This window comes from Sporothrix brasiliensis (assembly GCF_000820605.1).
Source record: "Sporothrix brasiliensis 5110 chromosome Unknown Cont16, whole genome shotgun sequence".
Classification (NCBI taxonomy): domain Eukaryota; kingdom Fungi; phylum Ascomycota; class Sordariomycetes; order Ophiostomatales; family Ophiostomataceae; genus Sporothrix; species Sporothrix brasiliensis.
The window spans coordinates 548,641-564,589 of NW_024467135.1; the positions used below are offsets into that span (position 1 = coordinate 548,641).

General features: G+C 51.1%; 2 protein-coding genes across 2 annotated transcripts; both read right to left on the reverse strand.

The window, feature by feature from the left end:
* Window positions 1-664: 664 nt before the first annotated feature.
* SPBR_04127 (translation initiation factor 2A) lies at window positions 665-2,915 on the reverse strand (the record flags this gene model as incomplete). The annotated part of the gene is made up of 2 exons (XM_040762410.1): window positions 665-2,242; window positions 2,328-2,915. The coding sequence occupies 2 exons, from the start codon at window positions 2,913-2,915 to the stop codon at window positions 665-667; spliced, it is 2,166 nt and encodes a 721-aa protein (XP_040621452.1).
* A 2,311-nt stretch (window positions 2,916-5,226) lies between these two features.
* SPBR_04131 (cp2 transcription factor) lies at window positions 5,227-7,428 on the reverse strand (the record flags this gene model as incomplete). The annotated part of the gene is made up of 1 exon (XM_040762414.1): window positions 5,227-7,428. The coding sequence occupies one exon, from the start codon at window positions 7,426-7,428 to the stop codon at window positions 5,227-5,229; it is 2,202 nt and encodes a 733-aa protein (XP_040621453.1).
* Window positions 7,429-15,949: the final 8,521 nt, after the last annotated feature.

Here is a 15,949-nt window from a genome sequence, read left to right on the forward strand (position 1 = left end):
TCCTCTCCCCGCTTTCACCATCCACTATCGTCACGTGCGATAACAAAATGAACTAGCCTGTAAAGCACGTCAAATAAAGGGCAGGAAAGCGCTGTAAATGAGTGTATGGCGCTGGTGGTGGTCACTATGCAAAGGGCTTGCATTTACTATTTAGCCTAGCTTTAATTCGACATTCTCGTGCAGCTGACACGATCGTACTTCATGCTCATCGGATTGCACGAAGAACGGTCGACAGAAATTAAACCCGTACTTGATACGCTTACCTCTTACAGCTCAACGTATTGTTTCAACAATTATTCGTATCACGATGGTCAATAAATCCTAACACAAAATAATATATTTTCTCTATTGGTTTTCTAATCAAATCAGAGGCCTGTTCTAGCTGGTCCCAAATCCCTTCGTCACCATCGCTTCATGACGAGGCTCGTATTTTTCTTTTCTTCATCATGCTAGACCAAGCCGTCGAGAGATGCCGTAAATCATCGTTTGGATTGTCCATTGGAAATCCCCCAGTTAAAAAATGACACAAATTGGACTAGTTCCGTGTAAGTCGTTTGCGGGCACCGCATCAAGTTTTTGTAACAGCGCACGTTCAGTTTGCGTCAAGTGTACGTAGGAACTTCCCCGCTCCACGTAACCCTCGGCACGTAGACAAAGCAGCTGTTTAGCCCTGCTTCTCCAGGTCGTCGAGCTCCCGCAGCACGGCCGACTTTGTTCCAATCTTCTTGATTTGGGTATCCTCCAGCTTCTCACCACCGGCATGGCGCATCTCCAGGTCCTCAATTGCCCGGATCTTCTTCTGCAGACTACGAATCTTCTTCGCAATCGGGCTATTATTGCCAGGCGAGAGCGGGTCGTTCGCTGCGAGAAAAGCCGGTGCGGAAGGGGCAAGCGCGGACGCGTCGTTTACCGGCGCTCCGCCGTTTTGCTGCTGCTGGTAACCACCGTCGCGGTTGCGCTGCGTGTTGCTGCGGTTGCGCTGGCCGCCGGCCGCGTTGTTACGCGACTGGCTGCGCGAGTGCTGGTGCTGTCCATTGTTCTGGAATTGGCTGCGCCGCTCCGGGCTGCGGCCGACGTCCGCGGCAGAACCGTTTCCGTAATCCGCCGTCGGTGGGGCCAGACCGCCGGCGCTGTTGTCACCGCCGGCGTTGTTACCGTCGGCATCTTTATTTGCCTTGCGGTTTCCACGCTTCTTCTTGTTCTTTAGGGCGGCCTTCGACAAATTGTCAGCAGTGTCGGCAGGCTCCGCTCCCGGAACAAATACAGGCGCCGCCGGTGACAGTTCGACGAGCTCAGCACCAGGTACCTGACGGCGAGCCCGACCGAAGCCATTAGCAGTGAGCGCACTGAGGCTCGTACCGCTGCTACCGTTACTAGCAATGTGAGCAGCACCACCCTCGTCTTCGCGCTTGAAGTGCAGGGGCGTGGAAGCACCGCGTGCACCAGGGGGGCGGTATGCGCCAGCGGGCTTGGACGGAGTCTTCTGCGTGCCGAGGTACGTCAGCGCCGATGGGTGCGGCGTGGGCACCGAAGTCAGCGGGTCGACGACACCAGCAGCAGCAGCTGTGGCACTGCCCTTCTCCAGCGGACGCCAGATGACATTGTAAAGCTCCACCATGTCAACGTTGTACATGAGGCCACCGCCGACATGCCACAGCCTTACACCGTTGTCGACACGCAAGCGCGGCGACGTCGTCGCTGTCATAATGTAGCGCGAGTCAGGGCTCCACTCGCACACGCTGGGGTTGCCGCTCTCGATGGTGCAAATCTTGCGGTAGTCCTTTGTCAGGTCGTACACGTCGATCTGGCCTGCCAGATTACCAAAACCAGCCACGAGGACAAAGCGTCCGTTCGGCGAGAAGGTGATGGTGTTGCGCGGACCAAGTGCAAATGTATGCTTCGCATCGGCGCGCTGGTTGAAAATGGTTGTCCGGGCAGGCATGAAGCCGTAGATCACACCAAACTCTTTCGAGTTGGGCGACCACGACACGTCGTGGATCGGGCCCTCCTTGTCCAGGGTGATACGGGCGTCAAATCCACCGCTGGCGCTCAGAAGGTACAGGGTCGTCTCGCCGTAGTAGCTCTTGTTGGACTTGTCGACATCGGTCTGGGCGAGCACGATCAGGCTCGAGCCCTGCGCGTTCCACTTAAGCTGCACCTTGTCGCCTTTGAAGAAAGTCTTCTGCGACACGGGAGCGGTGAATTGCGGTACGATGAAGACACGAACGGCAGCCGGTTGGCCCTGATGGGGCAAGAAGGATGAATGTCAGAAGCTAAGAAACTTTGATGTTGTGGCACGTGACAATAAGAAACGGGCAAAAACGTACCTTGCGCTCAGGGACAAACACAGCCACCGAGTTGGTCTTGCCAGGGGCCAAAGAGAATGCCGACACGCCCTCCACGCGCAGCTTGTCGTGGACATTGGCGAGGTCGTCACTCTTGTAGAAGTGGACCTCGTTGGTCACGAGACGGGCACAGAACTGCTCGTCGGCGGTGTACTGCAGGTTCCAGCCGGTCTGCGACTTCTGCACGAAGCAGCCCAGCGGCTGACGCTCGGTGCCAGCAGCTGCAGCCTCGTCTACAACACGCCAGATCTTCAGGTTCTTGGTGGCATCGCCGTTCTCGTCCTTGGCCGGACGCTCCCATGTGCTCAGATATGTGCCGAACGGGGAGAAGCTCAGTTCAAATACGTTGGCAACCTGAAGGGTAGCGACGACGTGGCCAACAGTAGCGTCGCACACAGCAACGGTCTCGCTCGAAGCCCAGGAAAAGTAGCGGCCGCAGGGCGAGTAGACACAGCACCGGAGGTTTCCCTCAGGCGGGGTGAATCCGGGGAGAGATTCGTAGACCGGATCGGCGTCAAAGACCCCGATGGCCTTCTGGGTGCGGTAGGCAAACTGCAACGGGCTAGCCATGACTAGTGAAAGCCACAGGAAGACCGGTCGGAGTGGGAGGCGGAGTGTAGTAGAGGAAGTAGTGTCGGGCAACGAGGCCGCGTGTTCGAAAAAGCTGTCCCGAAGGGGATGAGAATGAGGTTGGATAACGGTCGGATTGCAACGTGCTTCGGCGTCCTTTCGGGGCCGGGTGTCTGCTCCGTGGATACGTTAGCATGCATATATGAACAACAACTGCCAACAAAGCATGTGGGACGCGCAGCAGGGATGCTGATCGTGTGATAGCGGTAGCGACCGAGGAAAGCCACTAATGGCAGACGAAACAGCATCGAATGTTACCAACGCAATGGTATCTGCGAAGAACGCCCGTTTTTGAAATTTTTGATGAAAAGCGACTTCTCACACCGCCAGTGTACCTCGTCGCGGTCCCATCCTCCTTTTTACTGTTTGCATCAGAAACCTACCAAAATGTTGGGCACTTGCAGAATGTGTCGACAACGCGAAAGGCGACTGTCACCAGCAACGAGAAGCAGGCGGTTCAGAGACGACGTGAACAAAACGCCCCCAATGCTATGCAAGACAGTGCAAAGAGACCCACGACGTGTCGAAGCCCGAAATCCGAAAATGGAAACTCGAGCCAGGACAGCAAGGGAGGAGGCGGAGAAGGGAAGCGAGACAGCTAGAAAAGCAAGGGGAAAGAGGACGGACAAAAGAGAAGGAGAAGATTGCCGTGTGCACACCTAGGAGGCGGAGGGGGTTCTGATTGACAAGGCGGTGCTGCGCTGTTGACCTGTGCGGGTGGGCTGGAGAGGAAAGGTAGAAGAGAAGGGAGGATGCGACGAAAAGTGGATGATGATGTTTTTCCGCCTTTATTTTTTTGGTGCTTTTTTCACCTATTATTTTGGCCATGTCATTTTTTCCCCAATGCAGTTTTGTTCAGACCGCCACACGGGTGTTGATTGGACAATACGAGTCAATTTATGGGTCTATCTCCACTACAACCGGAGCACTCCAGAACACACAAATTTACGAAGCTTATGCGGTCTGTAGCGGCTGCTTTGGGCATTAACGATAGGTTTCCTTCAGCCAATCAGCACTGTCCAACTGAAGGTCGATGGATTAGGAAGGAGTTGGTATGAGCGGGTCCTTTGATTGGCCACATCGCTACTCTCGACGACTTTTAGGTGTAAGTGTATGGGCAAGAAGATATGCCACGGGCGAAATCGACATGCATGTTAAAACATAAACGGAGCTTGATATTTACAGGCCCGATACGTTTGCTGCTGCAGGTCACGGTTCGAAAACCACAGGAAGATCCCGAGAGTATCCTCTCAGTTGGAAAGCAACGTCCGGTAGATGTCATCTTCGTACATAACTTTCTTCAGAACTACAAATAGCCAATGATCTACAGAAATAAACATACATAGCTACTACGAATACATGTATCACCCAGAGTACTTATTAACGCGCTACACCTCGATATACACCACGCTTGTGTTGTCATGCCTAGCTCGTAATTTTAAATCATACCCCATCCAGTGGAAGTGTGTTTCATAAGCTCCTAGCCAGCGACAGTTTTCGTGTGCATCTTTATCCTCTCGGGATGGATCCGTGGTGAAGTGCGTAGCGCCGCAGACAGTACATTTCTTAAACTGGATTTGGGACCCTTTGACTGTGGTGGTGTTATATAAATTTGTTGGATTTAAGTTGCTGTTTTACCTACAGCATCACTTAAAGCTTTAAGGCTACGGCTGTACACATATAAAATTATCCTCATGTCGTCACAGCACGCAGTAGCGACGACACTTGCGGACGGTCTCGGTCGAGCAGTCCGCGAGAAAAGAACATGGAGATCGTCGGACAGCAAATACTACTTTGTTGACGGAAGGAGCTGAATTAAGAGAAAAGGAGAATAAAACAAAAATAAAGGAATAACCAGCCGCACAATAACAAATAGAGAGGCAAAACCTTGGTGCCGAAGCTGAAGCTGAAGCTAAAAAATCGATCTTTTTAAAAATCAGACAGAGACGCAAACACCGTCCAAGCACAAAAGCAAGCCAATACATTAAACCGTTACAAAAATCCCTCCATACACCCAAAATATCTTCCGATAAAATAAGAAACCAAGTCATAGAATGAAATAGTGAAATTACCTAATTCATTCATGTTTGACTTACTCTCTCCCTGCGAATTGAGATCCCAGTGTCATGGCAAAAAATTAGGTCAAGTCAAATCGGAGCAGAACAGAAAATGAAAGAAACCGACGCCCCAAATTTTGTTGCCGCACGACAAAAAAAATTTAAAAAAATAGACGAATTTGGGAGCGAACCGCTCAGAATGACAAACGAAGCTCAAAGGCAGTCCCGTTGCCTTGTCCGTCACCATCCACAGCCATCTCCCACTCCTTCTTCACAGGCTGTGCGTGAGCACCGTTGTCTTGTAAAGACGGCGCCGGGTACTCCGTCACGTCGAGGACCATATCCTGGCCCTCAGGCAACTCAGCCACCGCTTCATCATCCATTTCTACCTCCATGCCTTGAGGGAGGACCCGGACAGTGCGGGTGACCTTGGTAGGATCCAAGTTCCACTTGGCCGCAAGGCGCCCCACAAACTCTTGAAGCGTTCTCTTCGTCAGGTACAAGGCACGGTGGTACTCCTTGTTCTGGGTGCCGTCAATGGTGGCCTGGTTCTGGTTGATGCGACGAAGAACGTAGAAGCAGGCGACCGGTTTGGGCCGATCGCTGTGCACGGGCCGGTACGACGAGTCCACGTCCAAGGCCTCAATCCAACCACTCAGGTTTCCAGAGTCATCGGTCTTATTGACACGGGTCGGCTGGTTCGAGCTTTGGCGGGATGAAGAGCCCTGCGGATCAGCACCATCACCGTGGTAATCCGACCAGCCTCCATTTCCGTTCATGCCATTGCCACCGCCAAACGACACTTGTGAGTGCAGCGAAAGAGAGCTGGGTGACGGTGACACCATGGATGAGCCGGTGACAGAGCTGTGACCGCTCTGGTCACGCCATGCCATCAGATTGTCCCGAGACTCGACCTTAGCCAGGCCGCCGTTCTCGCCTGGGAGGGAGACGGGATGCAGATCAGGGTCATCCAGCTCATCACCGCGGAGGTAGAGTATGCTGACAGGCCGTGTGCTTGTGAACATGTCCTGCAGAGTCTGAAGCTTGCAGTGCAAGTCCTCTTCCACGGCCGGGCGCACACCGTTGGCTGCACCAGTCCGGTTAGGCGTGCCGCTGCTCGAGTTACCGCCGCTGCCATCTTCGGCACCGCTGGTATTGCCGTTTCCGTTGGAGCTAGTCGACGACATGGACCAGGTCCGCTTGTGCTTCGGGACCTTGCCGACACGCTGCAGGTCGGGTGCAGGTTTCGATGCCACAGCGGCACCGCCAGAGCGCTTTCGCTTACTGAAGTCCTTCATACCGCTCTCAGCCTGGGCAATCTGCTGCTTCAGCTTGTCGATGGTCTTTTTGACGTGGGCGACATCATTCGAGAGCTTCCGCTCAGCTCCGTGGTCGCGGAATAGCTTTACTTTACAAAAGCAGATCTCAGGTGTTGCCGACGACGAGTCCTTCGGGCTCACAGACTGCTGATTTTGATGAGGCGCTGGGTAGCGTGTCGTCTTCGTACAAAGGCGGACAGGAATGCCCTTAACACCCTTGGAATGGCTAAAGTCGGTTGACAGGAAGTTGAAGCGCACTGCAATGTTGCACTCCACTGCACCGTGGATACCAGGCGTCCAGATAACAGAGAAGCCGTCGAATGAAGCCGACTCCAGCTCCACGCGCGTACGCTTCTCGTCGCCCTCTGGAGGCTGACCCGCCTCGACATACTCGACGGCCTGCAGCTTGCCGCCGCGCTGGTGGGCTTCGTTGGTGCCACGGCCCTCCTTCCAGAGGCTCCAGCAGACGCCAGGTTTTTGGCGCTGTTGCTCATCCTCAAAGGAGATGCGAACATAAGTACGGAAGCGGGTGCCGGGGACGATGGGGAGCTCAGGTTCCGTGTCGATGATCGAAATCGAGTAAGCCTGGCCCTTGTTGAGATAACTGACCGGAATCTCATCGGCGTGCTTAATCATGGCAGTGGGCGCATTCAGGGTCGAGTGAAAACGGAACTTCTCGGCAGTCGGGGGTAGACTGGCAAGCATAGCCATGTTGGCGACAACGTTGGAGCTACCAAAAGCGTGCGGGTGGTGTCCAGGAGGGAATGCGACAAGTCCAGGGTGTGCTGCATAACCGGGCGCTACAGCAACGGCCACAGCGCCGGGGTGGGTAGTGTTCATCGCCGCAGTGTTAGGGTCGAGGCCAAGGCCCGTCGCGTCAGGGTAAACGAAAGAGGACGGCGCAAACGACGCTTGCTGTGGCGCCGGCTGTCCAAAGGGATGATAGGCGTGGAATGCCTGAGGATGTAGGCCATTGTGAAAGGCAGTCGCGCCAACGTCCATCATTGTCGTCGTGGTCGCACCAGGATGGAGAGCGCCGTCGGCCGTTGCCATAGAGAGAGGCGTGTTCAGGCCCATGTTCAAGCCCAAAGTCGGTGTGTGGAGATCGCCTGCTTGTGGGTGATAAAGCGTGCTATTACCACCTGGTGTTTGTGCGTAGTAACCAGGGTTGGTGTTAGAGAAGGTCGAGAAAGAGAAGGCTCCAGGGTCGAGGAGCGACGGAGTAAAGCGCCATGGCTCGTTGGTTGAGGCACGTGGTGTCGGGTCTTGGTCGGGGAACACGGCGTGGCTAATGCTTTGGGTTCTGAACCGATTGTCAGTCAGAAACGGCGCCTTGTAACAGACGCGGAGACGGGTCTTTGTCGACAGGCTTTACCTTTCTTGTGAGGTCACTGCTGATGGCAGGACGTTGTTATCTGCCGCAGCAGCAGTGGTTGTATTTGGCAACTGCGTATTGCCAGTTGTGGGAGACACAGCAACCTCGGGGAACTGCTGCCGGAAGTTGGCGAGCAAGTCGTCCCCGGGCTTCTGCGAGCTAGTGCTGTTGTCAAAGTCAGTACGAAACACGCGCAAGCACTCATGTGACGCAAACCCATATTGACTATCTTAGTCACATTGAACGAACCGTTGACGGAACATGATCGTAATCAAAGTCCTTAGACCTAGAGTTCGCCCTGCCAGCGAAGCAAGGCTTAGATATTTAGGTAGGACGTGAGGCGTGCGCTATGCGAAGCTGTTGAAAAAAACGCTGAGCTCCGTGAAGAGTCGGATATCGTCGAGGGCTAACGTTAAAGCGATGTGTCTATCCCAATAACTTGTTAATATGAGAACGAACGGTCGTGTTGGCGAGTGTGTATTGCGCGCGTGCTCTTCGCCCGCCTGTCTTTGTAGTGGTTCCAAGCGAGTGTATCGGCCAGTTGAATTGAAAACGAATGGGAAGGCAATGGTCAAATTTGAGCGAGAGGCAGACCTAGGCATTGGGGATGGTAAAGATATAGAAAAGAGAAGGGAGGGGAATGTCATCAATATGTATAGGAGAAATGGGAAAGGGAAAGGGAAAGGGAATGACGGAATTGTGGAAGAAGAAAACTGGAGAATGTAGGAGGAGGGACGAGGTATTATTACGGAGTACGGAAAAGTAGCCGCAAGATATTCTCCACACTGCTAATGATAGAGAGGCATCGCACAGTGGGTCTCCAGGAGACATGTGCAATGAGAAGCAGAATGGAACAGCGAAGAAGAAAAAACAAATATGGCGGGGACGGCAAAACAGATCCAATAATTAAAATGGAATATATTAGGGTGTGAGCAGAGAAAAAGCGAGAAGTAGTGAGAAGGGGAAGATGCTAGACACAAGGACAAGCCGATTTGAGAGAAGTGTGAAGACTTTGTAGATGACACGAACTGGGATCCAAGCGCAGTGGGCTCCAAGGGAAGAGCAGAAACAGGGCCAGCATTTTGAGTACATACAGGTTAAAGGTTGGGTGGTTGGCCGTCGCGAGCAAGACGATCGGGTATATGTTGTTGAGATTCGGCGCGGTGTACTTGAGGAGAGGGTGAGAGAGGTGCGCCAGGCTCGCATACAAGAACCGAAATGGAGAGAATGAAGAAGATCAGAAAGGGGCAGAAACACAGTTGGAGTAAGGGAGAATGAGAAAGTGCGAATCTGAAAATGATAAGAGGAAAGAGCAAACGAGGAAATGATATCAGGAAAAGAATGTGCTGTGGGAAGGCACGTCTCGAAACTTCTGCCGTTGTTCCTTATTTTGCCAGACGGTTGGTTCTTTCACCAAAAATGCTCCAAATTCATCTTCATCTTGGGATTTGCTGTGCATCTCAGAACTGCGCTCGTTACTATTTATTTCGAATCTCCTTTCCTTTCTCTTATTCCCCAATCTAAAACATAAGAGGAGAATAGGGAACGGGCGGTCGAAAAATTATGACGACGGACCGGGAGAGAGGGGGAGAGACAAAAAAAAGAGAAGAAAAAAATAGTGGACCACTGGGGGCGTGAGTGTAACAATGGCGACCGCTGTGCCACTAGGTAGGCCATGGTGGGTATGCATGTGTTGTTGGGGGAATGGCGTTCCGGGGCTCGACGGGGGTACCCACAGCACTGCACACTAAAAAGAGTCCTAGCGCAATGAAGGGATTGTTTGGGCTGAGCAGAGCCGCTGTGTGGTTCGCTGGCGGCAGAAAGGAAAAGGGAGGTGCTGTCGTTATGTCGTCATTGTCCTTTTCGCCATGAGGCTGTTTGTAACCGGTAGGCGCGACCGAGTTTTCTATTCCTCAAGTGTCTGCCCGACGGATCGCTGGCAGTTGACATCTGTCACGGAAGGCGCAACCGGTTGTTGATGCTAATTTAGGCTTCATCCGGTTCTCTCCTGTCCCGTCCGCCGACATAGTCGGCGTGCATCGTCTCTGTTTATGTTCAGATAACACGAGAAACTGCGTCGCAAGAGCTGCGTTTACATTAGCAAAGCATATGTGACATGCAGCTCGGCGCGAATAGACCTCTGTCAAACGCACAGGGTCTTGTTGCCACCCACAACTGATTCTACGTTGATCTGTACTTCTTTTAGCGTAGTGTCAAGGAAAGCGTCATCAAAGTAGCTAACCCCACCGGCTATTGTGCATGTAGATCTACATGTAAGGTTCACTAAAGAGAACGTATAAGCGTGTACATAGTACCTTTTCTGTCCCCTCAACGTAGAATCCGACAAGTCACTTTGTGTGCAGAAGAGCGCCCCGACAGAATCGATACGCACTACACAAAAAAGGTAGACGATCGTTAAAGGAGGGACCCTTGATTTGTAGTACATACACCAGGACGATATGCCAAGACTTTCTGACGTATTTCCCAATCGTCGTCTGTGGGGGGTGAGGTGAAAGTCCGCGATATGTTGTAGCCATAGTGCGCCGTATGCCTTGTCAAGCGAATAGCAATATCCAAACTAAAGGGCAACAATCAACGGAAAGGTAGAGAGTGGTAAAAAAAAGGGCTCATTTTGGAGGCCGTGGCATGTCAAAGGTGTTTCGGTGCTGGAAAGGTAATTGGTGAGAGGCAGGCGACGAAACAATAGCCTGGGGAAGGGTGACTGGAGCCAAGCATGTAAAAAGTACTGTGGCAATAAACGAAGGTCGAGATGCCCCGCCAGCCAGATGCCAATCCCTCATGCCCTATCGCGCGCACTAGGCTGTTTATGTGTTCACTCTGATGCACGTCGTTCGACTTTCTGGTATGCAGACTGAGAGAGAGTGATGGTGATAGGCATGGGAGACAAAGACCCTAACAACGTAAGTGATTGTCGGGACAGAAACATCCCGCCGTAATCCCTGTGGGTAGCGACGGTAGGCAAAGCAAAGCATACAGGGATCTGGCATTGTGGTGTCGGGAGGCCGCCAGTTGTCTTTTTCTACTTATAGAGATTACTTTTCAGCGAGCTCAGTTATGCATTTAACGAGTGTTTGTGACCTCGATTGGTATTTAAGGTGGCAGCAGTTCATCGCTTGCCTCTCGTTTGCCAATCAGAGTTAAGTAAAAAAAAAAAGGGTTCTCTTGGACCGCGGCGTGTCATACTCTGCCATACGATGTATATATAGTAAAGGGCAAATGTAAAGGAAACCAAAGGAGGCCGTATATCGCATCCCTCCACAACCAAACAGGCCCAGGGAGCCTGGTAATATATTACGATGAGCGAACGACGTACCAGATTCGAAAATAGAGCCCCTGACATAAGGTACAAGAGTATATGTGGTAGTACAAGATCTAGCGAGAAGGTTTTACTGTTTAGGAGGTACCTCGATGCTCCCTCGTCTTCGTTCTTTACTTTTCACAGCGACGCGACCAGGACCGTATTAGGGCCGCCTTCAGGTACAAAACCGGCGACGGACTTAGCCACACCACAAACCCCTTAAATTCTAAATGGCACTGGTTTGGTTTTCCGGGGTAGCTTGTTGGTTACCTTTGTTTTAAACCTCAAAAAAGCTCTCTTGGCGACACTTAGTTAGTACAGACAACGAGTCCCATCTGGCTCTTCGTATGAGGATTTAAGGGCCAAACAACAGGAACTTTCCAATACTACACTAAACAGCGTATTTAAAAGGGCGGTTGGATCTTGGATCAAATAGGTTCTACTACCGGATTCGGTATAAAGTGCCAGCCGGCCACATTCTAGTGTAAACAAAATGACAACTTATTAGACATTATCTAAGAATGACGGAATGTTAACACGGAGCCCCTTGATGCTATCGGGTCGGAAGATGACGATTAGGCTCGACCATATGAGCGATATCCAATTGTGTGGGCACAAACGTCTATCGTTCTAGTTGCTTCGGTTAGGCCATCTTGTGCCTGTATTTCGGCATTCGTAAACAGTGTTGCTTTTGCTCGCAAGGGCATTGGATGTGCTGTATGTGTCCAGATAGACAAAGTGGCGCCGAGAATGGTAGACAGTATCTGATGCACGCTATCCAGAAACCACACCACTGTCCATAACGTATTGTCCCATTCTTCGTACGTCCGCAACATTGTCGGCCGGGTGCTAAGAAAGTGGAGGCTGGCTTATTGTCGAAAAGGGCAAAGGATGCGACTCTGTCTTTTTTCGACTTTCTATTTTGCCCTTTTCTTTCTTTTTGTTTCTCTGTCTTTTACCTTGCTCCACAATGTTTGTGGGGCAGAAGAAAAAGATAGCTTTTTGAACGCGTACTTTTCTGCATGACGTCACTGCATTATCTGGCGCCCCGCTTTTGACAGGGGTGCTGCAGATGACAGGAGACGAAGGGGAATAGAATGAAGGAAGAAACACAGAGCGGCGCCAGAGCGGCGCTAGTAAAATTGAGAAGGCGCACCGGGTGGGTGGCGACTTAGTAGGGAAAAATAATTAGTGAATACTCGACCTCTCACACACCTCGAATCAATGGGACAGTGGACAGGTACCAAAAAGGCACCAAATGACGCCTGTTAAATGGCACCTCCGACCTATTCTTAGGCTACGGAAAGCCTTAGTACCGAGACGACCACTGGAGGTAGGAAGGGAAAGATAGGAAAGAAAGATCATGCCAACAAAAGAGACAAAAAGCAACAAGTATACCTTAACAGGCCATTTGGCGGGACGTAGTCCCCAGCCGAGAGGGACAGAACTGAAAAAAAGTCGAGAGTGTTAACATATGCTACGTAATATTGGTCGTGTGCAAGCAATTGCGTATGCATCGCAATGTTGTACAAGTTCGCATACTTGTACTCTAAGTAGAGAGCTAAACCTCCTAAAGGAGAAGCAAAATCCCCCCTTATCGTCCCCATAATTTTTCGGCTACTCAGTATACATATATGTCCAATTCGACCGACAACGTACATGTACACACGAGAAGCCAAACGGAGAGGCTCCATTGGCCAAGACTTTTGTCTAAATATGCCGGAATGGTAGCGAATAAGAAGCGCAGAATGGTGAAAAGAAACGAAGTAAAGATACGGAAGTAAAAATAAAGATCCAAGGGTCCATCACATACGTCATTTTCCCTTCTCGGCTACTGTCGCGCACAGGTGGGGAAGAAACAGTGCGAGATATTTCTGGCGCCGGCGATGGATCCCGTCAAGCATACGACGTAGCGACAGCAGATATGTTGGCCAGCAAGTCTGGCCTGTTGTTTCGCTGTGCAAGTCGTATTGAGAAACGAGATAAACGATTTTGCGGATAGGGTCGGTTCCCCAGACTTTAGACGTAGTGAGTTGTAGTGGGTGTGGTCGATTGGAAGTTGTATGTTGTAGTGAGTGGGCCATGCAGTTGGAGTTTTCGAGGACTCTTTGTAAAACGAGGCATCGTGCATAGTTCCCAGTATCAATAGCGTATGGCCGGCATGCACACGTACGAGTTTTTTGTACTGGTCATACATCTACCGGACGATGAGCGGATGGACTGTAGCGACGAGGCACGTAAGTCATGATTCTCGCAGCTGTAGAGCTGCCACAGGCAATCTTGCCATGCGACGTAGAATGCTGGAGCATATCACTATCTCGGAGCCTCGTCAGTATGTTACTTTTCTTAGCAGTCGTAATGCCACCGCTACTCATACTCTTTCGAAAACGCGACGATGCGGGAGTGCAAAGCACACCGCCGCCGTTGGGCGAAGATACCAAGACGTCGATGCCCTCTGACACGGTAGCTGCTGCGTAGGTGGTGGCGGTGCAAGCGACGCGACATCTTATTAGTCTGTAAAATGAAACCGCACAAACAGACGATGGTGTGTAGACGCCAGAGAAGAGCGCAGAGAGGAGCTGTGGGGGAGGGGTGCCCGTAACAAAGCTGTGAAATGCACGCTACTGTTTTGACCGTGCAGTCGACAAGGGTGGGCGGGCAATCATAGCGGTAGGAGTCCTTGATATGACGTCATACCGTGCGCTTTTCGCACTGATGGGGGAAAAGGAGCATCCTTCGTATGTCAAGCACGAGACAACAACGGAAACACGTCAACCCACCGGACATCGCACGTCGGCCGGCAAATGCAGACCACAACAGCACAGGGCTCATCTGCATGCAACAAGTCTTTATCGTTATAGTAGAGAGCATCAGAAGGCTTACAACGTTCTAGCCGGCATGCAATCTATTGCAGTCCACGACGCCGTTGTCCCTTGTGTCTTCAAATTTGTATAGCCGCATATATCGTTTTGAGCGAGGGCTCAGATCTTCTACGACCTCGAAGCAGTAATGTGTGTATTCGAAGTGCTCGGTATGTTTGAAGCAAGGTAATACTGTACGTACCTGGCGCTCGTCTTAGTGCCTGATCAAGCAAGCTGCCGGCGCCTCGACAATGGAATTACCCGCGCCTACTCTTCTTTGCATCCGATCCAGAAAAGCAGACGCAATTCCGCTCCTATTTTAGTTCATTTGTTGCTGCGGTGGGCGCATCGATGTGCAACCGGCCTTCCCCTGATGATGTCATTCCTCAATGCAGCACTCTCGCTGTGGCACTGTCTCACCCACCAACCACTGGACTACAGTCTTGAATGCATCGGTTGGCTTATGCCTAAAGACTTTTTGGGGCCTCGCCGAACTCAAACAGATAGACTACTGCAGTTAATGTGCGCTTCGCAAACTTGTAATACATACAGCTTGCATGCATGGTCATGTTGAACAACCCCTGCTCGCTGAACAGAACTTTCCAGCGGGTATAGACAGTGCCGGAGATGTATGGAAGTGGCATCAATGTGGTATGATCCAAACCTGAAATTGCCCATTCTGTTGCGCGGGATGCTGTTCTATCTGGTGGCGACTAAATGGAACAAAACACAACGAACCGCGAAAGCGCGGCCTGAAACAAAAATCACGCCTCCATTTTTCGAGGGTAGTTCACTCTTGTACACCGTGAGACCGTGTCTTTCCTGACCACCCCCTCACATTGTGCCGTCGCTCCTTTCCTAAACTGCTTCAAATACCACAGCACTCTTCCAGGTGACACATATGACGTCATTGGTTCAGGAACCCGCCTCTTTGAATGGGTCGCATGGACCGTTCCAAACAGCGTCGTATTGCATGTGGCTTTTTTTATCCCATTCCCATGTATATTCATCGTGCATTGTTTATTTTTGTATCCTTCTTCTCATCTTCAGTAGCCTTTCCGCGCTCGTGTCCTGGCTGTGTGCACGCGGTGCGCTCTTGTTATTGTCCCGTAATTGACACCCCATATTGCGGCCATTGCGCGCTATTATAGCTAATATATTGGTATCGCCGTGGGTGTGCTGTCCATATTGCTTTCCACTTTTCCCTCAATGCCTAACCTCGCGTTCTGGTACTCTGTATCGGGAGTCAGATGTCGAAAAAGACGCTCGAGAAATTTTTTGTAATTAGTAAAACATCCATATGGATGTTACATGCCTCCGATGCGTCCACAGTGGCCCGGCAAAGCATGTGGCATACTATGCACAAGGCAACTCTCAACATAGCCGTTGATAGGGAGGAACAAGGGGGAGGCTGTGCAGTTGCAAAATTGCACATCTTCACTTTTCTCCATACGAATCTGGTTCCGAATTGACTGGATCGACTTAGCAAGTAAATACATGACAATTTCATCAACAAGAACCCTGTCGAGCCTGTCAGCCTGTGTTATTTTTATTCAGGCACTCAGGGTTGCGGCCCTTTTTGCAACGACACAATTAGTCCTCTTCATTTCGCCGGTCGGGAATCTTGTCTCCATTATTCTTGAATTGTCCAAACTATTCTCGATGCTACTCAGTCCTCCTTTTTCTTCCCTATTTTTGGAAAAGGGTGAAAGGGTTTAGTTGGTCAAGACAAACAACGGATGTACATACTGTTATCAGGACCCTGATTTTACCCACTCCATCTTCAATTTTCCTTAAAGTTTTGCAACTGGCGTCCGCTTTGGCAAGTTCATCGCAGCGTGCAACTGTTACAGTAACATTCCGAGGCCTTGTTTTTCTTCGGCCTTCTCGTCTTAGTATTCATGACACCACATACAATACGAGCATAGTCTCGGGCTCGCTGCCTTTATGGTATCGTAAAAATATATATCAAATCCGCAACGAGTACCCGAGCCTTGTGTTGCGACCGCTTCGTCTTCCCGAGTCTCCTGCATATTGTCTGGG